General features: G+C 41.5%; 1 protein-coding gene and 1 non-coding gene across 2 annotated transcripts in view; one reads left to right on the forward strand and one right to left on the reverse strand.

Moving 5' to 3' along the window:
* The window catches only part of ADAMTSL1 (ADAMTS like 1), a 400,901-nt gene that overhangs the window by 55,757 nt on the left and 321,725 nt on the right, over positions 1-23,419 (reverse strand). The window contains exons 21-23 of the mRNA XM_090274075.1: positions 20,962-21,090; positions 12,645-12,824; positions 8,915-9,049 (exon numbers count right to left, since the gene is read on the reverse strand). Coding sequence (XP_090130201.1) covers positions 8,915-9,049; positions 12,645-12,824; positions 20,962-21,090 — 444 coding nt within the window. The remainder of the gene's footprint in view (positions 1-8,914; positions 9,050-12,644; positions 12,825-20,961; positions 21,091-23,419) is intronic.
* Positions 1,601-1,710, forward strand: LOC150012934 (U6 spliceosomal RNA). Its single transcript, XR_016510903.1, has one exon. It is a non-coding gene; the product is annotated as a U6 spliceosomal RNA (small nuclear RNA).

Genomic DNA, 23,419 nt, shown 5'->3' on the forward strand with positions numbered 1-23,419 from the left:
CAGCTATATTACATTCAGTTGGCCACATGGTTTCCAATAAAAGAAATCACTTCTGCCTGCGCTGGCTTAATCTTGGAAAAGCCCATGATGCTCAACGTAATATTGGGTCTGTTTATACATTTGGGCATTTATAGAGTTTTCTGTCACCATTGTTTTAACATGAGCATTTACAAGGCCTTACACAATGTGCCCTTGGCCTTGTTACCTCTCTGATTTTCTCTCCCACATACAACCCAGATGACTCTACTCCCGCCACTTCCCTAGCCTCTTTGTTGTTCTTTGAACACATGAGGCATGTCCCTGTCTTAAGGACTCCACACGGGCTTTTCCTTTTCCCCAGATGCTCTCCTCTTCTCTTCTCCAGTCATGTGCAAGGCTCAATAGCTTACATTCAAGTGTTTGCTCAAGGATTCCCTTCTCACTGAGCCCTCTCCTGACCACCTATGTAATTTAAAATCTCATGCTCTTTCTCACGTAGGTTTTTGAATGCCAGGCTAAAATACTCTAAGCACTTACTACCTTTCAACATTTCATGTCATTTACTTTGTTATGCTTATTTTCTATTTCCCCCACCACAATGTAATCTCTATGAGAGAAAAGATTTTATCTATTTTATTCTCTGCTGCATCTCCGATGCCTTCAGTGGTGACTGGAACATAGAAGGAACTCAGAAATTATGTCTATTGCATCAGTACTCAGAATGCTTTTTACTTGTTTTTCAAGACTGAGATAAAACAGTTTTTCTTTAAATCCTCCCTGATTCCCCTCTTTGACAAAGAAAGGAGTCTTCCCTCCTCTGTTCACTTTGGCTTCTTTTGAAACTGTTCAGTACTCTTTCATGCATTATTGACTTTTCTACCTCCCCTACTGCTTCTGACCTCCACCAAGGCTGGGAGAGAGCATAGGACCTGGCATTTAGGAGACTGAACACATGTGTATGTTCAGGAAATGAGCCAGAACTTGGCAACACAAGCTTTGGACCAGTCTTTTCCTGGTAACTACACTTTCTGTATTGCACACCTATGAACTTCTCCATTTTATCTTAAAATCTTGACTTGAGTGGTCTGAAATGGTTCATCAGCACATAGAAGGTACATGGGTTTCAATGAGAAAAGCCTAAAAAATCAGATGCTTTTGAAAACTTTTTGGTTATGTGAATTATCTTTCCTTTCCCCCATTAATCTATTTACCAAGGTTTGTTGAGGTTACTTCCTATACATCCCTGAATTTATTCACTTATTTTCATCACCTTCTGCTCTCTACTCTCTTACCTGTAATATTGCAACCACTTCCTAAATGGTATACGTACTCTATCTAGTCTCATTCCCTAGAACCCACCCTTTACATAGCAGCCACAAGATTTTATTTATTTTTTTATCCTCACTCAGGATTTTTTTTTTCATTGGTTTTAGAGAGAGGAAGGGAGAGAGAGAAGCATCGATCAGCCACCTCCCAAATGTGCCTGGAGAGGGAACCAAACCCACAACCTAGATATGTGCGCCAACTGGAAATTGAACCCGTCAATTATGAGATGATGCTCCAACCAACTGAGCCACACAGGCAACAGTGAGCCACAACAAGCTTTTAAAAACACAGATCAGTGCTCACTTCAGCAGCACATATACTGCTAAAATTGGAATACTATAGAGAAGATTAGCACGGCCCCTGTGCAAGAATGACATGCAAATTCATAAAGCGATCCTTATTTTTTAAAAATTAAGAAAAATTGTGACAACATAAAAAATTCAGCAATAAAAATACAAAACAAGTCAGATGAAGTTTTTCTCCTGCTTTAAACCATTCAAAGACTTTACATTGTACGTAGCATGAAGTGCTAAAGTCTTACCATGGCTAACTGAGTGCCAGTAATTTGCTCCCACTTTTCTCTTCAGCCTCATTTTAGGCCACTCTCCCCTTGGTTGTTACCTCTGCTGGTTCCTCTGTCTGGAATGCCCTGTCTTCATTTGGGTAACTTCCATTGATTCTCCCAGTCTCAGCTCTAATATTCTCTCCCCAGAGAAATCTTGTCTAAAGCTCAGACCAGGAGCACCGTCCTGTCTCATGTCCCCACAGCACCTACTTCTTTCTCTATTTACCACTGTCCTCTTATTTGAATTACTTTCCCCACCAGACTCAAAGTGTCCCTACTAGAATTCAGACTGCACAGTGACAGTTACGTTGATCTGTTTTGTTCATTCCTGTTTCCTCAGTATCGAGAGAACAGTGTCTAGTGCACAGTAAATGTGCAATAATTTTTTCCTGAATGAATGAATGAGGGGCTAGGTTTGTCTCTCTTATTTACTGTGTACCTGTGGACCCAACACAGTGCCTGGCACATAACAGATACTCAACAAATTCCTATTGAATGAGGAACTCAGTCGTTGATATTGCCTTCTTAGGCCCTTTACCAAGGCTTTCAACTTTAAACATTAATATTTATTCAACTGTTTTCTGATATATTCTCTGATCTTGAGGGGTTTATATCCTCATCTGTGAACAATGACTGTAAGTTCCACCTGAGTATCCAGCCACAGCTCCCTCATCAGTGTGATAGGATTTGTAACTTCAGCATTTGAGAAAGAAAGAAATTTTCACCTTTTAGCATGAGATTTGGGGTCAACAAAACCACTGCTGCTCTTATGGAGACATCTGGAACTGGATCTCATGCCAGCCAGGCTCCGCAATCCTTAGCATTTTCAATAAGCAGAGAAGAAAATGTGCAAGCTGCTTGTCTCAGATGGTTGGAAGGAAAACGCCACTGCCTGACCGTGGGCCTTGGCCTCACCGCCTGGCTTCCCCACGGCTGGCAGGACTCTGAGAAGTGGAGTTGTTATGCATGCAGGGCCCTGGGGAGCATGTTGATGTTGCCGAGACGCTGCTGTGTGTGTTGGCTGTGACCCTTGAGCCCCCGGCTGGGGAGAGGAGCCAGGCACAATGACTTCTTTCATGGAAAAACTTGACTCTGCAAACTCAAGTTTGAAGGCTTGAATCTCTCTTCTCTTGGTAAATCACAAGACACGAGAAAGGCTGTGCTGTTTGGCTCTCTGAGGGGTTAGCCCGACATGAGTTTCTGGCAGAGATGTCATGAGGAGTCCCTCTGACTGAGGCATTGGAGCTTGTTCAACTCACAGAGGAGAGTTTGTGACTAAATATAGGGGTAGAATGAACCTTATGTATAAATTCTGTAAAACATTCTGACAGGGTCTGGGCCTAAACAGGATACGCTGAGAAACGTACTGAATTGTTTCTCTTAAGCCTCTATCTGGTTCCTGGAGGCACCTGAAGTCATCTAATCCTGACAAAAATCCATGACCTTTGTAACACAGATTTTCTTTTCCCCTGACCTTCCTGACAAAGAGCTCTATGGCTCCCCCACCCTGCCCCCCAGGCTCTTGTACTTCATGGAGAAAGCCTAGCCCAGTGACAGGAAAAAGGACAGAGTGACACAGTGAAAAGTGCACCCTGGCTCAGACACAGGAATGTGTGATCACCCCCACAGACCTTGGTATCCTTTCCAAGGATGTTCTAATCAGTGGTTGACAAACCTTTTCTTTAAAGGGCTAAAAGGAAATATTTAAGTCTTGTGGGCCAGATGGTTTCTGTCGCAAGCACTTAACTCTACCATTATGGTGCGAAAGAAGCCATAGACAATACACAGGTAAATAAGTGGGTATGGCTACATGCCAATAAAATGTTATTTACAAAAACAGGTAGTGAACCAGATTTTGCCCATGGGTCTTAGTTTGTCAACCCTGGGAAACATTATCTCTTAAAAACATCTATTCTAGAACATGATTATCAAGGCTAGAGAAGAACTACAAAAAACAAATGGAAAATAATTAATAAAATAGTAAAAAGAACACATTGATAATTACTTTACGTGTAAATAGAGCAAATGCTCCAATCAGAAGACATAAGGTGGCTGAATGGATATGTAAAAACAAGACCTATACATATGCTGTCTACAAGAGACCCACTTTAAATGGAAAGACACACAGATAAAAAGTAAAAGGATAGTAAAAGATATTTCATCCAAATGGAAAGGAAAAAATGTTACAGTTGTAATACTTGTATCAAACAAAATACTTTAAAAACAAAGGCTGTCGTAGGAGACAAAGAAGGGCATTTTCATAGTATAAAGGGATCAATTCAACAAGAGGATATACTCTTGTAAACACTTATGGACCCAACATAGGAACACCTAAATATATAAAGCAAATATACAAAAGGAGAGATCAACAATAATACAGCCACAGTAAGGGACGTTAACACCACACTGACTTCAATGGATACATCATCCAGACCGAAAATCAATAAGGAAACGGTGGCATTCAATGACACATTAGACCAGATGCATTTATTTGCTATTTTTAGGACATTTCACCCCAAAGCATCAGCCTATACATTCTTTTCAAGTGGATGAAGAACATTTTCCAAAACAGGCCCCATATTAGGCCACAGAACAAGTCTCAATAAATTTAGGAAGACTGAAATCATATCAAGCATCTTCTTAGATCATAATGGTATGAAACTAGAAATCAATTACAAGAAGAAAACTGAAAAACACACACATGGAGACTAAATAACATGCTACTATACAATAAATGGGTTAGCAATGAGATCAAGGAAGAAATCAAAAGATGCCCTGTGACAAATGGAAATGAAAACACAACGACCCAAAAACTATGAGACACAGTCAAGAAATAAGAAAAGTATCAAATAAACAATCTAACCTTATACCCAAAGGAGCTAGTAAAAGAAGAACAAAGCCCCAAGTGAGTAGAAGAAAGAATCTAAAATTTCAACAGTAGAGAGTAGGCTGAATAAGAGATGGCACCTCCTGTCAGTGCAGCCATTGAAAATAAAGCTATAGAAGAATATTTAGAGGCATGGAAAGATGATTGTTATATACCATTCAGCGAAAAAAGTTACAAACAATATATAGAGTATGTTTTCTTTTTAGACAAAATATATATATAATGTGTATATTAATGGTTGGGAAAAAGATGTCAGCACTGGTTATCTCTGAGCTAGGTAATTATAGATAATTTTCATTTGCTTCTTTTTGCTTCTATTCTTAATTATTCTACAATGAGTATAATTACCCTTATAATAAAAACTCCAATCAAAATTATTTTTCAAAATATATCAATAGCAATATCCTGTAAATGATACTGTGAGAGATATTAGTCTTGGGTTTCAGAAGGCTGCAAAAAGGTGTAGGTGCTGCAGGGGGGCTTGAGCTACAGCTGTTCTAAAAATGGAGCCCTCCCACTAGACCTGAACCTGAACCACTAAGGATGGGGGCATGAGCCTTGCCCTCCAGAACACCTGGCAAGTCTAAGCCTCCCTGCAGAAAGGGCAGCTGTAAAGCAAGGACACGAAAATTAGTACCTGTCTTGCCTAGGACAATAGATCCAGTTAGGTCAGGTTTACTCTGCATGATCGGGTCTCCCCGGGGCATTTCCATGTCTATGTCATATAGCAAAGAGTGTGAGAGCAACAGAGGACCCACTGGTTCCAGGTCTTCATTTACAGTTATGGAAAATGAGGTCCAGGTCCAGGTGAGCTGAGGCACGTGTCTGGTAACTAAAATAAACATTTCTGGCATAAACTCACTGGGAATCTCAACACACAAGCCTTAAGGGAGAGGAGTTAGATCTGCTATATGGTTTTTAAAAACCCCAAATCTCCCTTTCTCCCTTTTCCAAATAAAACATGAGAATCAAGGTCCATGAATTATTGTTTCTGTGCCACAGAACCATGGTGTTCTCTGAATCTGCTGCAGCAACCTACCTTGTAGATGGGAGAAATAAATACACAGGAATCTTACCACTCACTGGCTATACCACAGTTGGCAATTAGCTGTCCTCCTGTATACCAAGTGCCACCATGCTTGGTGGGAATGCTAAAATACATCCCAAGGCAGTGCCTGGACTAAGTGGAAAATAATGTCATGATTGGTCAGGGACGTCCTGGCTGTGGAGGGGGTGATTAACAATTCTTTGACACCTATTTCTATCTTCGTCTAAAATATCTGTTACCCTCAAATATGGTTTCTTCACTAAATCTCTCCCACTTGATTACTCTTACAGAATATCAGAGAAATTCTTTAAATATTAATTTTACTACATTGTTCTCCTACTTAAAAACCCTCTAAAGGTCTGTCCCCATTTCCCACATAGTAAATCTACTTCTTTAGTCTAATAATCAAGGTCCTCCACAATTTGACACCATTTAATGTTGTCAGCAACCATACACAGAATCACCTCCCTGGCCTATTTCTTGTACCCAGCACACACTCTGGTCTAAAAGGGCCACCAATAGGAGCAGAGATGGCAGCTTGTCCAAATGGGAGCAATAGCTGGGAGGTTCGAGATGGAAGAGGTTATCAGAGACCCTGGGGTACGAGTCCAAGCCAAATTTGAGTGGAGAAGCTCTAGCTCAGCCTCGCTCATTAAAAAAAAAAAAAAAAATCCTCACCAAGGATATGTTTATTGATTTTAGAGAGAGAGGAAGGGAGAGAGAAAGAGAGAGAGAAAAACATCGATGTGAGTGAAAAACATTGATCAGTTGCCTCTCGTACAAACCCACAACTTAGGCATGCGCCCTGACTGGAAATCAAACCCACAACTTTTTGGTGTATTGGATGATGCTCCAACCAACTGAGCCACCTTGCCAGGGCAAGTCTTGCTCCTTTTAAAAAAAAACGACAACAAAAAAAAAAACCAACACCCTCATCCAAGGATATGTTTATTGATTTTTTAGAAAGGGTTGGGGAGGGTGGAGAGATAGACATCAATGTGAGAGAGAAAGATCAGTCGGTTGCTATCCTAACTCCCTAATGCATCCCGACTGAGGATTAAACCCACAACATAGGTATGTGCCCTGACTGGGAATTGAATCCCCAACCTTTTGGTCTATGAGATGACACCCCAACCAACTGAGTCCCCCGCCCAGAGAAAGGTTTGCTCCTTTTGATGGCCTAGTTTCTATCCCAGTTTGGCTGCCCATCATCAATTTTAAAGCAGTGGTATTTTATAGCTATTACTAAACAATCACCTGATGCATACCTCACACATTTTCATCTCTAGGCTTAGAGAATCTTCTTCATCTTGAGTGTCTGTTTCCCTCCCTTTTTGCCTATTTGAGTCCCATCTATCCTTTGGTGCTCAGCTCCAAAGCATCACAGCGGGGCCCTGGTCTGCTTCAAATGATCTACTTCTCAGAGTCTTGAAGCCTGCCATGATTCCCTAATTCATCTCTATAGTTCCCCATAGATTTCTCCTGGTTCTATAGTGCTGATGAGACAGTGACATTCATCACTACGGCCCATTTGTCCCATGCAATTACATTCAGGGACTTTATGGATACTGTCTCATTCAAATGGAGCAGTCTGAATGTGCACTGGTGTATTAAGGTGTCGCAACTGTTAAATACCAGTTTAAGACTACAAAGCACCGTAAACTAGCAATGAAATGCAGAATCATAAAGGACAATCAATTCTTATTGCCCATGGCTACAATGAGACAAAATATTATTCCAGAATGAGGAGGAAGGTAAAACCATCATGGAAAAATATGAGGTTAACTTTTCCAGCATGCTGAAAGGCACCTGAGTGACCCACGAGTTATTGAACTTAAAAACAAACCTGCTAATGACTGGACTCATAGTGATGAGTCTAAAATAAAATAGTTTACAATGTACATATTTAATTTAGGATAAGTTTACCATTAATAATCTAAAGAAAACAAGCAGTTTAAAACTTCTATGAATTATGATCAACATGATGTGGAAGAATACAACGCCAAGCTGTATCACTTATGGGAGACAGAATAGGGCTATTTGTTACTATACCTGTGTCTTATTTTTACCCAGATTAGAAATAGAGAAATCAAAAGCCTTTTCCATATGCCTATATGCTATGAGTACTCTTTGCTAATTTCAGATGATAACGAAAAATGAAGCTAATCTTTCCGTGATATAATCCTAAAGATACCAGACCCTATGGACATGATAAATCATCAGCAGTATGAATGGGAACTCACTGGCCTCCTGGTCATTGCTAGTTGGTGGGAAGAAGAGTACAGAAACTTTTAACTTTGAGCCAAATGAGTAATTCTAGCTGCTGTTAGCAATATTACCAATAATTGTGACCACAGAATTTTCTCCATTTTGGAGAATTGTATTTTTTTTTTGCCTTTGAAGGCAGACATATTCTTCTCCACCTTTATTTAACATCTCCAGAGGTCATGTGGGAAATGCAGAGGTTTATCTGGCATCTCCATGATACAGTTGTGAGGGATCCAGGACTTGGATGCCCTTGTACAGCTCTCTACTACCAGAGGGCACCAGCCATGTGGGCACTAACTTGGTGAAGGTCCTAAAGACAGATGCCAGGGAAGTTGTACCTGGTGAAGTTATTTAAAAATTTGATTTGAGGAGTCTGTCTAAACTGGGCTTAGGCCCTACTGATGGAAGGCTGCCTTAAATAGAATTATCTGACTTTGGGGGGATGCTGATATTTCATCTTTCTCTTTGAAAGTAGATTATAGTTCTCGTTTAGTTGGGAGGAAGTCAGGAGGGAATACTGGGGTATGGTTGCTGTTCTTGACTCATCATTCAGTGAATCAAACTGATTTAGAGGATCTGGACTGTGGAATTAGCCCAAGAGGATTCAGAAAGGAGCCACATTGGAATCTAGACAAGCTAGAGTCCCGCCTATGAACTGCACTCACCTCATACGGAAAGTCAGCCAAGTTTCCACTGGTGAGTCTGGATTCTGTAGGCAATTTAGTGATTTCCTGTTGGCCACCCCCCACTGCTGCCTCTTTCCCACCTGCAAGCAGTCACCCATCCATAAATCCTGTCCAGCCCTGGATTTCTGCCCAATGTTCCAGAGGGTTGGACTCACCAAGGAGAGCGGAATTCCCAGGATCCAGGACCAGCTGTGTTCCCAGAGGAGATGTCAGCACTGAAGGAAGGTTGGGTCCAGTGGCTGAAAGCAAGGCTCTGATATCTTCCAACTGCGTGGGGACTCGGGGGGGATCTGTAAGAAGGTAGATGGTAAGTCAGGCAGGTTAAAGCATAAAGGCTGTAGCTGTACTAAGGGGAGAGAGGTAAGCATGCATGTACATGTGTCTTGTGTTAGGCATTACTGTTGTTACCTTTTAACATTTTTTTTTTCTATAGAGAAGGTGTGCCTATCAAATTGAGTCTCAATTTCAAACTTAACATTTGATGCTTGAATCAATAAGGTCAGTAATAAGAATCGGGCATGGAGATTTCAGGAACTCCTTACTGATACTACTTTACTTTATACCATAGTACCACTGGGTCCCTATAAATGTGTAGGTACCTTAAAACCATGTTATAAAGACACCTTCAAAAAGCCAACATTTCTTTAGCATTTACTAAATGTCAAGTCCTATGCTAAGTAATTTTCATTTTTTAAATTTATAACATCCTTTAGAGGGAGGTACTTTAATTATTGTCCCCACAGATAGGAATATATCACAGGAATTCTTACTTAAAAGGAGCCTATGAGTGACTTTTTCCATGAGGAAAAATGTCCATTTATGAGGTTGATAAGTTAATTTACTTTGTGGTGTGAATTTTTCATGCTCAGTAAGACAAATAAGCATGACAGGGATGATTTGCAATTTAAAATCTGATAAGGAATCAGGGCTGAAGTCATCAGGGGTCACAGTCAACCAGAGCCAAAGTGACAACAATGGGAAATATAGTGGCTTGCTTGTCTTCTGGCTTCTTCTAATGCACTGCAATTCGACTTCCAAGGCCGACTCCGACCTTTTCCTCTAGAGCCCTTGCTGGAGCGAAAGGAGAAACAGGAATGTTGTTCTTGAAATTGATGGTTATTTCAACAGTGTTCAGTGGGGAACTACTATATACTTGTCACCTTGTTTGGGACTTGTTAGGTATGACAAGTAAGTCATGATGGTGCCAGAGTCTACTTCAGAAACATACTTCTGTTGACTCTGCCTTGGACTGCAGAAGACCACTGTGTACAAAAAATAATAATGATCTTGATATATATAATTTATATATATATAATTTAAAATTTTATAAAGACATTATATATTAAATGTAAATAACTTTAAAATATTCTTTATACAGCATAGGGGAAAAATGTCATGTCTGAGTTCTGGAACCCTAAGTTTGAGCAGTGGCTCTGTCATTCACTGACTTGGGCAAGTCACTTAGTCCTGCTGAGCCTTTGTTTCCTCATCTATAAAACAGAACCTCATCATATTTAAGATTTCTTTCTACTCTAAAACAACACGGTTTTAGGAATTGATGGTGGCAGTTTACTCAAATCTAGACTTTCTTCCTCTCATCCTTATAAATATTCCCTTAACAGCACTGAAATTGGATACTGAATATTAAATATTGAAGCAAACTGAATTCCCTCAATATTGCAATTGAATATTTCTTTAAGAATATTAACACTCAGAAAGCCTTTGCTTATTTACTAAAAGTTAAAAGGGTGGGTTATGTCCCATCTCCAAAACCATCAGGTCTCCTTTGGCCAAATGTTGGCACCTTCTAATGTGCTCACTGCTTATATCACAGTTTTCTTTTTTGGTGCATGTGCACTTGATCTTTCTAGACGAACTATAAATTCTCCAAGAACAGAGGTCACCTCTTATATTTATCCTACATGAAACTTAGAGGCAACACTTCATGAATATTCACCCAGTGGCTATATGAGTAAATGAATACAATTCCGTCTCATTACACTTCAAGTCTCCATGCTACAGTTTAAGTCATGGAACTTGGCATAAAATCTCAGCTTTATACACAAAATCCCTGACTTAAAAATTAAGCCACATTTTTGGCTAATTAAAAAGACACTACTTCTATGTTCATAAACTACCTATAAAACTAACAAACTTTGATTAATAAAACAAGACTTCTGATCAAGAAAAGGCCTAAACGTAAGAATCTAAATAGTGATATTTTTTCTTATTAAGCTTGATGAAAATGGGAGATGTTATGATCTTCAAGCCCCATGTTCACAGTCACACCAAATTAGAGTTGAAATGCTGTAAGCACTGGCTCCCAGAATATGCACACTCCATTGGCAAAGCTAACAGTAGTAGCAACACATCCTAGGCTTTCATCTCTGTTAGCAGAGGCAACAGGCAGGCTTACTAGGGAGGAAAGCCCCACAGTAAGCACCATAACTCAGTGTGGGGCAACAGTCTGGGCCTCCGCCCCAGACTAGCAGCTCAGCTGATGAAACCCAACACAAAACAAATGACATCCTTCATTGAGTTGATGTTCTATGACTTCTTACAATGACTGGATGTTTATGCAGCCACTGGTGAGATGAAAACCTATCTGGGCCTCTCTGAAATCTGTATTGGCAGGGGCTGGAAATCCTATGCTTTAGTATATCATCAATTTGGGGTGTGAAAATACAAGTATAAAGTTTAATTATTTTACCCTGAGGAAGTCATGGTGTGTAATTAGTCATATTTTTCATATTTTTTTTCTTAGAATGATAGCTTTCTCACCAGGAGAAAGTGCTCTAATAATTACCTTAAAACAAACAAACAAAAAAGCTAAGACAGAAACAAGCTTTTTAAAAGTTATTTCACCAACTTCCAGACTCTGTGGGAAGAGAAACAGTGTCCCTAGTCCAAGGGACCAGAGGTTGTAACTCACAGCATATGGCTGAGTCCCGCACTGGGCAACAGCAAGTGTTGGATGGTGTCCAAGCAATTGTTATTTTTTAAACACATATTTTATGCCAGGAATCGTGATAGACTTTTAAATCAGGGGTTCTTATGTTTGGGAACACTAGGATTTGAATGTCTGTGGCTCCTCAAATTCATGTGGTGAAATCCTAACCCCCCAATTTGATGGCATTAGATAGTTGGGACTTGGGGAGGTGATTATGTTATAAGCGGATTAGTGCTCTTATAAAACAGACCCCAGAGAGTTGGCTTATCCCTCTGTCAAATGAGGACACAGCAAGAAGTCAGCAGTCTGCAGCCACCAGACCCTGACCATGCTGGCACCTTCATCCTGGATTTCCAGCTTCTAGAAGTGTAAGAAATAAATTTCTGTTGTTTATAAGTCACCCAGTCTATGGTATTTTGTTATAGCAGCCTGAGTGGACTAAGACAGGAGAGTACATGTGTGAACCTCATGTGGACTAGACTATGAGCTTCCTTAAGTTACATGAAAAATTTTGCATGTATGAATTTTTCTGGAGGGGGTAATCTGTAGTTTTCATCTGATTCTCAAAGAAGTCCTTAACACGGGAGTTAAGAATAAGTGCTATACTTCTGTTACCTCTATTTTACACACTCCCCACCACCCCTTCCACCAATGCTGGCAATCCTTGTTTTGCAGGTCTCCACACAGAGACCAGCATCTAAACTTAGCAAGGTTAAGTAACTTGCTCAAGGTCACACTGACCAGGGTTCAAGCTGATATCTGCCTGGCCCCGAAGTCTGTATTCTTTCTCTTGGAAGGCCCTAAGGTGGGGATAAGTGAAGGGATATTGATTTTACCTTTGTGTACTTAACTGGATCAGGAAAAAGAGGAGGTGGAGGGTGAGTTAGTTACCCCTGGCGGGATCCACCAGGGGCAGCCAGCCTCGAGGTGTTTACCTAAGATCAGAAGCTGGGTGTTCTCAGTCAGCTCTCCATGCACATTGGCTGCCCTGCAGGAGTAGACTCCCTGATCTGAAGGGGACACATCTGTGAGGAGCAAGGATCCCTCATGCACATGGTGAGAGGAGCCCAGTTTACTTTTATTCCTGAACCAAGTGACTTCAGCTTCAGGCACACCTAGGAAGAAAAAAATAAACTCATCAGCCAAACATGTTCAGGTGACTCTGGAGTCATTTACAGCCTCTTCATGGGCACTCCCGCAGGAAGCATCTGCCCAGGCAGCTTCTACTACCATGTGGCTTCACTAAATAATGCCTCAGATCTCACAGTTGTCCGGAGGGCCTTTGACTTTTCAAACTTACACTGATGAGGCAGGAAGAGGGAGGCCAGTTAAAAGAAGAGAAAGCATGCGTATGGCAAAGGGTGCTTCCAAGGTAGAAGGAGAATACAAAGATTCTCTGGTGAAAACAGAAAAATATAAGAACCAAACCTATATCCATTAGTGAATATGAACGATCAACAATTACGTGAAACAAAATGTTTAATAAGAAAAGTCAGACACAGAAGAATATATACTGTATGATTTCCCTTCTGTAAGTAAAAAACAAAAACTGGGCACATCAATCTATGCTCTTAGCAGTCTTGGTAATGTTTCCTCTGAAGGTGGGAAGAATGGGGAGGGGCTGTGACTGAGAGAAGGACAAAGGGCGTGGTTGCTCATAATGCTTTGTTTTTTGACCTGGGGGCTGGTTTGGTGAGTTTGGCACCTTTATATGTGCACTTTTCTGTAGAGGTATTACATATCAATAAAAAGTTAAAAGCCACAAAATGTTAATACATTCCTGAGCCAGACCAAGGAAAGCTTCTACACATCCTTAGCGGAGTTGAGGCTATACATACATAGAAAACATGGCTGTATTTTTGAAGCCTATCTATTTTCTTAGAAGAAGTGAACATGGAGCTATAATATCATCACCACAGGAAAAGAAAGATGAGAAGAAAGTGCTCTGCTCTCTCCTCAGTCTGAGTTTACTGTCTTGAGAAAGAGCCAGGGAGAATGTGTGCATATGAACTGGGATTGCATACTTGATGTTGGAAGTCAGGCTCTGTCTTCTAGGGGTATTAATAACTGAATGCTTGTGTTCCCACAGATAGATATGTTGAAGCTCTAACCCCAGTGTAATGGTATTTGGAGATGGGGCCTTTGAAGGTATTTAGGTTTAGATGAGGTCATGGGCAGAGGGTGGTCCTCGTGATGGGATTAGAAGAGACGAGGGAGCTAGTACTTTCTACCTGGTGAGGACACAGCAAAAAGATAGCTGTCTGTAAGCCAGGAAGGGAGTTTTCACGAGGATCAACACTTTGATCTAGGAATTTCCACCCTTCACAACTGTGAGAAGTGATATGTTATTTAAGCCACCCAGTCCATGGTACTTTGTCATAAATAGCACGTGAATAGACTAAGACCAGGGACAGCCTTAATTCCTTAGGAAGTTTCCTTGTGGTTGACACGCTGATTAGCGGGCCCAGTTTAGCACAAGCCTTCTTCAACGGTCCACGTAGCAGGCTCTCTAGCAGGCTGAACACTGAGCTGGCAGACAGAAAGTCTGTGGCATTAATTCACAGATCTTCAGGGAACAGAAAGCTCCATCCCTTGCACACCCCAGCCTGCTGACCCAGCGAAAAAAGTTTACATATAGAGTTCTTGAGCATATATTCAGGATATATTTAGAATGTCAGATCCTGGTAAACGGGGCCAAACCAGGAACAGTTCTGTGCTTTCCCAGAGTTGGAGCTGGATTTTGTGCTTAATGGGCAGCCTACTGTTGAGGATACAGACACTTGTCCTTGAATCTGATGAAAAATTTCCCCCTCAGCGTACTCTACAACACCCAGCTGAAGAGCCCTCATTACAGCCCCAGCACACTTGCTCTTCCTGAGCTCCCAGCAGAGGAAGTGAGGTGGGTTGGGAAGGTGGCCTCACGCTCCCTTACTAACGATGAGCTGCCTTGTGTGAACTCACTGGTGGGCCGGCTGCTCTGCTGCCTCGGCTGGGGTTTTCCAGGCCTGGACTGGTGGCCTAAGGTAGGCGGCCAAGGGTTTGGCCAATCTGTAAGCCCTTTCTCCCTGTTATAGGAAACACAGGAGTGACACTCTAGTCTTTGCTTTTATTCATGTTACCCATAATTCAGTGTAAATCCCTAGGGACCTACATGCTGGCTGGAAAGAGGCAGGACTGTTGAGAGAGTGGAGAGTTGGCTGCTGTACCCCTGATCCATCAGGGAGAGGCACCCATGATGTTACTTGATGCTCAAGTGCATGAGATGGCCCAAGCTGGCATGGTCTCTCAATATACCTGGACGCAAGATGCAGGTGAGGCAGGAGAGCTGGTTTGTCACTGCAGCACCACTAGGGAGAGCAAAAGCATCATGATGCCTGGCCATGCCAGCGTGAACTTTGGACCCTGAGCTCAGTTACATATTTAAAAAAAATAAAAAAAGCACAACATTCAGGAGAGAGCCTCTAAAAGTAAGTTGGAGAAAATATTGTTAGTCATTTCTGTCCCCAACAAAAAAATGAGGTCCCATCAACCATTTTCTACAGTCATTTCCCTTGCAACGAATGGCTCGCATGGAGCCCTGTCGCTGGCACCTTCCCTTGCGGAGGGCTGTGGGCGGCTGGCACCCGCCTGCTGATGGGAACCAAGGCTGTTTGGGAGCAGGAGGCAGAGTAAGAGAACTGGACTGAACAGGCCTTCAGTTCCATACACAGAAGCATGATGGCTAAGTGGATGGGGGAGAGAACATTCTCTCTCCAGACTGTGCCGTCACGGAGATGAGCTGTGGTGTGCGTGTTTCCAGAGCCAACATCCGTGGGCTCTCTGTGTGCGGCATGGGCAGCTCCTGCAGTGAGGAGACCTGCTGCTCACCAGCCCAGCCTGTTTTCCTCTGGTCAGAACCTGAGCTCCTGCAGGGCAGCCAGAGGCGGAGGGAGGAAATGAGAGGGGAGACAGTGAGAAAGAGGCGGAGGAGGGAGAGGGAGAGAACCCCAGGATGGAGATGGACCTGGGAGCCACTGCTCACTCCCCCAGGAAGGGGTGTAAGCCTCTTTTGTTCCCTTCCTCACTCTGCCTCCTGCCCTCTTGAAACCGGGTCTGTGACTGAAAGGGCTGAATCCCTCAGGGTCATGGGAGAGATGGCAATGCTCAGGAAAGCAAGGGGTAGAAGGAAGTAGCCTTCAATCTCTGTAAAACTGGAACGATAGAGGTGGCAGCAGTGCCAAGGGGAGAGAAATTACGTAGGATTCATTCTAATGTGTTTACTAGCAAACCTCTCTCACTCAGGCTCCCTTAGCAGGTACCTGCGTCCTGAGCTTGCCGTAGGGGGTGTCATTGCTGGTGCCACATTTGGGGGGCTTCCTGTCTGAGAATGAGGGCCTTAGGCAGAGAATGACACCAACAAGATGCTTTGAAATGACAGCCAGTTCTTCCATGACTGGGTCTGGCATATCACCAATGTGGTAGGAATAAGGGAAGAGGAAAAAAAAGTGAAGCATTAAGAAGTTCTTCTTTCTTTTGCTCCTGAAAACTCCACTAGGTCTCACGTGTGCCAGAGTCCCTTGAAAAGGTTCCAGACACACATGCTTAATATTGACATTCAGAACGCCTAACATCGGGAGTGCATGGAAGTCAGGAGCTTTGCAAAAACATCCTGAACATGTTAGAAGGAGGAAGAACATTTACTATAAGCTAAATATTTTAAAAACATCATCACATTTTCCCAGTGATCTTATGAGGACTAGTATTAATCCCATTTTACGTATGAGAAAAGTAGGACTGAAAGAGATTAAGAAAGCTGCCTGAAGTCACCTTAGTTTGGATCCCTGAATGATTATATGGGGACAGAGCTCCTGACTGCCCTGCCCCACCCCCCACCCCCACCTGCCCCCAATTACCCAGCTCCCAGCCAATCAGTGACCCACAAATGGCAGGGTGGGGATCCAAAGTCATACATTTGATGCCATATCTCCATATTAACAAACACAAGATCTGCACTTAATATCGCGGATGGGCCTGAGACTTAAAGCTAAAAGAAGTATAACAAAACCAGCTTTACCATAGGCTAATTGATAGAAGTTCCTATGACATCTCCTCAGCATTATAATGAAACAACATTGAATGAAATCACATTATTCAAGGTCCTGCTCTACTTAATACTGTTTGCCATTATACTAGATTGACTCCTTAGAGAGGATCTGAATTTGCAGCACTATTGTTTCTTGCGTCAAATCCCTAAGTGCTTTCTACTTTCAGAATTAACCTTTCCGTTATAATTGTGATACCAAGGTATTGAAGGAGGGAGGTTTCTCGAATCCATGGGTGTCAGCTTTGTTAGCTCTCTTCTTGTTGAGAAGCTTGGTTAGGTTGTGGGAGATGTTTTTCCTAGCCTGTTGTGATGTGCCAGCATATTCTACAGAAAGAAATGTCTGAAAAATGACAGGAAATACACTCAACCACAGAACAAAGTTACTCAGTTAGGCTTCATACTCTGGACCCCCTGGTATAATTTGTGTCTAAAAAAAGGGAAGGAAAAGAACCTACCTTTACTTTTCCCCCTTGGTGGTATAGCTTATCAACAATACACTGCTCTTCCTGTTTCCTGAAAGATTCAATGAATGCGTCTGGCCCAAATGGGTTGTGATTTGATATGATTATAAGGATTAGTGCATTGAATCTCCACTGAGCTGCCAGGTAGCGTGATGTTATAATACTCTTTTTTAAAACCCAAGACAGGATATTCTTAACTGGACTACATGCTGTATTTGGAAGGCTGCTTGCACCATGGCAGCCAGCCAACATCTCAAGGTGGGCACCCACTGAAAGGTGCGCCTTGACTTGGCAAGTGTGATGGTCTGGTGGAAGAAAAGGAAAGGATTCAACAACTTAACTGTCAACCTGGGCAAGGGTAAAAACCAATGGAGGCCTGGAAAGGAGGTTTTCTGCCTTCCACATTTCTCCATACTGACTGTGTAGTCACTGACAACTGTTCACATGACCTATTTTCTTCCACCCAGCTAGGCGACACTGCCCAGCATCTCTTGCAGTTGTGAGGGACCATGTGACTGGGAGGGAATGTGAAAAGCAGTAATGTGTGCTGCTACCAGGTGTGGCCCTTACAAACCTTCCTAACCACTTTGTTTTTCCCCTCTTCTGGTTAATAGCACAGAGATAACCACAAGGGAGACCCTGGAAGGCATTTGTTCAAGACAACAGGGCCAGCAGCATTCTGTGACCCTAAATGACTGCATGGGGCACATTCTCTGTAGCTGACCAGGCATGCTTTTTGGACCCTTAAGTAAGCAAAAATATATTCCTATTTTATTTGAGTCATTGTACATTTGGGGGTCTATTTGTTACCAAAGTCTAGCTTACCCTAATATACTGACCATCATTGACTCCTCAGCTAGTTATTTCTGCATCCCTAGTCCTGACAATGTTATCTCCTAAGTCCTTTAAAAGCTTCCCTTGCTCATAGGATAAAATCTGAAATTGTACCATAATCTATGAGAGTATGTAAGATCTAGCTCCTGGCTACTCTCTGCCACCCCCCATCCATATGTCATGATACTTATCTGTTCTCTATACTCAGCCACATGAGTCATATTTCACTCCTTCAGATGTAGCATGCTCTTTCTACCTCAGGCCCTTTGCACATTCTATTCACAATGACTGAGACACTCCCTCCTCCCCAACCTTTTATCTTCCACTCAGTTTTCTGAACTCTTCCTACATAGAGAACAAATGTTGGGGGTGGTAAAACAAATTGGATCATTTTCAAGAAAAAGCCTCATCATACTCATTGCTTAAAGTTTTTTACATTTAAGGGTTGGGAAGAATTTTTGAGGCTGCATTTTATAAGTTGAAAGCATATGTGTCCAAAAAGCTATTTCATGAAAAACCACTAACAACTCAAACATGTAAGGACACGAGTTCTCTATGTAAACTATGTAATGCTCTTAAAATAGATGATATATAGCCATTAAAATTATGTCATAAGAGAGCCATAAGAGCCACTGGTAGTGGAAAAGTAATAGTAGTTCCTTCTGCCATTCAGCATTACAGCTGTCAGTATTTTGATTGGAGACTAGCTTAAGGACACTTTCTTTGTCCAGTAAATCCACAGAAGAACCATGTAATCAAAAGGGATGTTGGGGGCCTGAGTGAAAAAGGTGAAGAGACTTAAAAGTGCAAATTGGTAGTCACAAAATAGTCACAAGGATATAAAATACAGCATAGGGAACAGAGTCAATAATATTTTAATAACTGTGTGATGCCAGGTGGGCACTTGAAATATTAAGGGGACTACTTTGTAAAGTATATAATTGTCTAACCACTATGCTGTACACCTGAAACTAATACAAAATAATATTGAATGTCAACTCTAATTGAAAAATAAAAAAATTTTGGAAAAAAATAGCAGGCTCTTTCCCACTGACTTTGAAAAAATGTCTTATTTAATAAAAGGCATAATGGAATAGACACACAGATTTATTTTAGTTAGTATTCCATGATTAATAGAAATGGTTTTATGAATAAAAGCAAAGACTTTAATGTGTGTGGCCACGAACTGGACATGACAACCTACAATCTCATTATAAGGTTACCAAGAGTTAGTCTCTGGATGAATCTGGGGAGACAGGGCCCTAGGTGACAAGGAAGAGTTGGCCCAAGCTGTTTTAAGTGTCCCAGGCTCCCCAGGGTAAATACTTCCCCACCTGGATTCTGGGTCTCTCAATCTCCTTCAAGTGCCTCTTGTTTTGCTGCCTTTTTCTTCCCATTCTTTTACTTCTACTGATCCCCACTCTCAAGAGGAGACCCAACATGGTCCATAATATCCCCAGATGGTGTTCCATCTCTAAGGACTGTGTTCACAGCGATCACGTAGGGAGTAAATGTTATATACAAACGGTGTCCCCTGCACCATCAGTCCCTGTGTGAAGGGACAGCTTATTCATGGGAGGTCCTGTCAGGGGTTTTAACTTGCTCCCCATCTGGGAGTAGTGGGCCTGAAGAGATTTGGTTCTAGAAGGTTTCACTGATGAATTTGGATGTGCCAGCCAAGGGAAGTTTTACGAAGAAGAAGTTAATGCACAATGACAGAGAAAGATTTATATTTCTGGTTTCCTGGGGCTATCGGAACATTTCCTGCCCATCCACTCTGCAGACTGGGTGTGACTGGGCCTCCTGGGTTGGGGTGTGCTACAGTAGGGGGTGTCTGATGAGAACAGCAGTCAGGGGACTGCAGCTGGGCCCTGGCACAAGAGCCACTCTTTTCTTCTTTGCATTGTAGAAGTGAAAAACCTTAGCACAAACTCTGGTCCACAGGAAGGGGGAAAAGCAACTGGGCTTCGTTTGTTGGTGTTTTTTGTTTTTTTAATTGAAGGTGTTATAAATACCTTTACACAGAGCATACTACCACGCTTTAATGTCCCCTATTCTTCCACACCCCTGCGACTTTCTGTCCCCTATAGGCCCCTGAATTTACAAAGCCAACCCAAGGACAATACCTATCTCACAGCTTCTAATAGCACTGGCTATTTTCCGTAGTGCCTCCTGCTCCCTTATGATGTGAGTCCAGGTTCCTGTCAGTCTTATCTCTGCCACCACTTCTTGCCTCCCACCACCACTGCTCTGAGTTCAGGCTCCCATTACTTGTCCTCTAAACCATCATGACGGCTTAACTGGCCTTGCTGTTCCAGTATTTCCTTTCTTCACTCCACTTTATGCACTGCTGGCAGCCTACTCCTCTGAAAGTATGGCTTCCAAACATCACTCTCTTTCTGCCTTGGTCTGAACTCCTCGGCCAAGCATTTGAGGTCTCCCATGGTGGAGTTGCAACCCACCTTACTAAACATTAAGCCCCTCCACACCGCTTCTGCACTCTGGGCTCCAGTCAGACCAAAGCACACACTATTCTTTTATAGTCCTGGGGCTTTCCTACTTCCATGAATTTTCTCACATGCTTTTTTGTCCACTTGGAACACTCTTTGCTCCATCTCTGCATGTTCACATTCCATCAGCATGCAAGGCTGAGATAAAAGCCACTTCTGTTATCTCATCTGTCTCAGTCAGAATGAAACTTTTCTCCTCTAAACTTCTGTAGTACTTTGCAGCTTCAGAGTGACTGAGGTTTATGCCTTTCCTACTGTCCCTGAATGCCTGAGAACAGAACATATGTTTATCTTGCTGTCCCATCTTAGCACAGGCTCCATTAATATATGAACAAATGAATTAACACATAAATGAATTTCTCACCTGCAACTTGGCAGTTAATTGTCACATTAACCCCCCGCACTGTTTTGATGGTGCTTCCTACATCCACTGTGACGGCAGGCTCCTTGGTGTTGATCATAGTCGTTCGTGATGTTTTCACTAATGGCTTTCCTGAAGATGAGGAGAAATGTGAAATTTTACTGTATACAGTGGCTGTGGACTTGAAGCGTTCACTTGAATTATGGGACAATGAACAATGAACAACTGGTATACCCAAGCTTTTTCCAGTAACTATGTTTTCCTTGGAAAAAATTGTAACTACACAGTATAAAAACTGTATACTCACTCACCCATCTACTTACCACAGAACTATCAGGAAAAGAACAGGGATTGGAGAATATGAGGATAGAGGATGGTATCCAACAAGTGGGATAATTTGTACATTTTATCATTAAATTAACAAAATAACTCTACAATTCCATTTTTAAGAGCTTCTTTTTTTAAAATTAGACTTTTTACTTTGAGATAATTGTAGATTCACATGTAGTTGTGAGAACTAAAAATCCTGTGTGCCTTCTACCCAGTTTCCCCAAATGGTAATATCTTATAAAGCTACAGTATAATGTGACCAGGACATTGACACTGACAAAATTAAGCTAAAGAACATTTCCATCACCACAAGGATCCCTCATGCTACACCCAACCCCACCTTCATCTTTGGCAACCATTTAATCTGGCCTTCATTTCTGTAATTTTGTTATGTCAACAATGTTACATAAATGCAATCATTAAAGTATGTAATCTTTTTTGATTGACTTTTTTTTTTTTTTTTCATTCAGAAAAATTCTCTGGAGATTCTCCCAAGTCTCACATGGTACCATGACTGAGTGTAGCAATAGTTTGTTCCCTCTTATTGCTGAGTAGTATTCCATGGTATGGATGTACCGCAAGGTTGTTTTTTTTGCCAGTGACTTGTTGAAAGACATCTGGGTTGTTTCCAGATTTTGGCTATTTAAATAAAGCTGCTATAAGCATTGCTGTACAAATTTTTGCGTGAACATGGGTATTAATTTTCCTGGGATAAATGCCTAGGTCGTATGGTAGTTCATGTTTAGTTTTTAAAGAAACCACTAAATTGTTTTCCTGTATCATTTCACATTCCCATCAATAATGTAGGAGGGATCCAGTGTTCTGCATACTTATCAGCATTTGGTTTTGTCATTACTTTCAATTTTAGCCATTCTGATAGCTGTGTAGTGATAGCTCATTGTGCTCTTAATTTGCATTTCCTTAATGGCTAATGATGTTGAATATATTTTAATGTGCTTATTTGCCATTTTTATATCTTCTTTGGTAAACTTTCTCTTCATGTCCTTTGATCATTTTCTAATTGGATTGTTCATTTATTTATTTTGTACTATTGAGTTTTGAGAGTTCTTTATATTCTAGATTCTAGTACTTTTTGATAAGAAGTTGGCAAAGAATTTCTCCCAGCCTGTGAATTTTCTTTCCATTTTCTTAACAAGATCTTTCACAGGGCAAAAGTTTCTAACTTTGATAAAGTCTAATTTATCAGATTTTCCTTTATGGAACAAGTTTTTTTTTTTTTTTAAATATGCTTTATTGATTCTGCTGTTACAGTTGTCCCAATTTCTTTTCCCTTTGTTCCCCTCCACCCAGTGACCCCCCTCCCTCCAGTTTTTCCATCTCCCCTTAGTCCATGCTCATTGGTTGTGCATATAGTTCTTCTCAACATTTTCCTGTCTACCCCACTCCCTCCTACTATGCTTAATTCCTGTACCATCTCCCTCCCTTTCCCCCCTTACCCCTCCCTTCTGACCTCCCCCCATAATCTTCCCCATACCTATAATTCTTTTCCCACTCTCGTTGCCTACTTACTTTGCCTTTGTTTTGGTTCCCTAGCTTCTGTTGTTGGTTGTTGTGATACAGTGTTCATTTTAATGTTCATAGTTTTGATCCTCTTTCTCCTAAACAAGTCCCTTTAACGTTTCATATAATAGTGGTTTGGATCTGATGAACTCCTTCAGTTTTACTTTGTCCTGGAAGCACTTTCTCTGCCCTTCCATTCTGAATGACAGCTTTGCTGGATAGAGTAATCATGGTTGTAGGTTTTTGCTTTTCATTACTTTGAATATTTCTTGGCAGTCCCTTCTTGCCTGCAGAGTTTCTTTTGAGAAATCAGCTGACAGTCTTATTGGGATGCTTTTGTATGTAATTCTCTTCTTCTCTCTTGCTGCTTTTAAGATTCTCTCTTTATCTTTAATTTTTGACATTTTGATTATAATGTGTCTTGGTGTGGTTCTCACTGGGTTCAGTTTTTTTGGAACTCTCTATGCTTTCTGGACCTGTAAGTCCATTTCCTTCCCCAAGTTAGCAAAGTTTTGCTTCATTATTTTTTCACACAAATTTTCAATTTCTAGTTTTTCTTCTTCATCTTCTGGCAGCCCTGTGATTCAGATGTTGGCCTGCTTATAGCTGT

This window comes from Furipterus horrens, unplaced genomic scaffold (genome assembly GCF_987537825.1).
Source record: "Furipterus horrens unplaced genomic scaffold, mFurHor1.1.pri manual_scaffold_4, whole genome shotgun sequence".
Lineage (NCBI taxonomy): Eukaryota > Metazoa > Chordata > Mammalia > Chiroptera > Furipteridae > Furipterus > Furipterus horrens.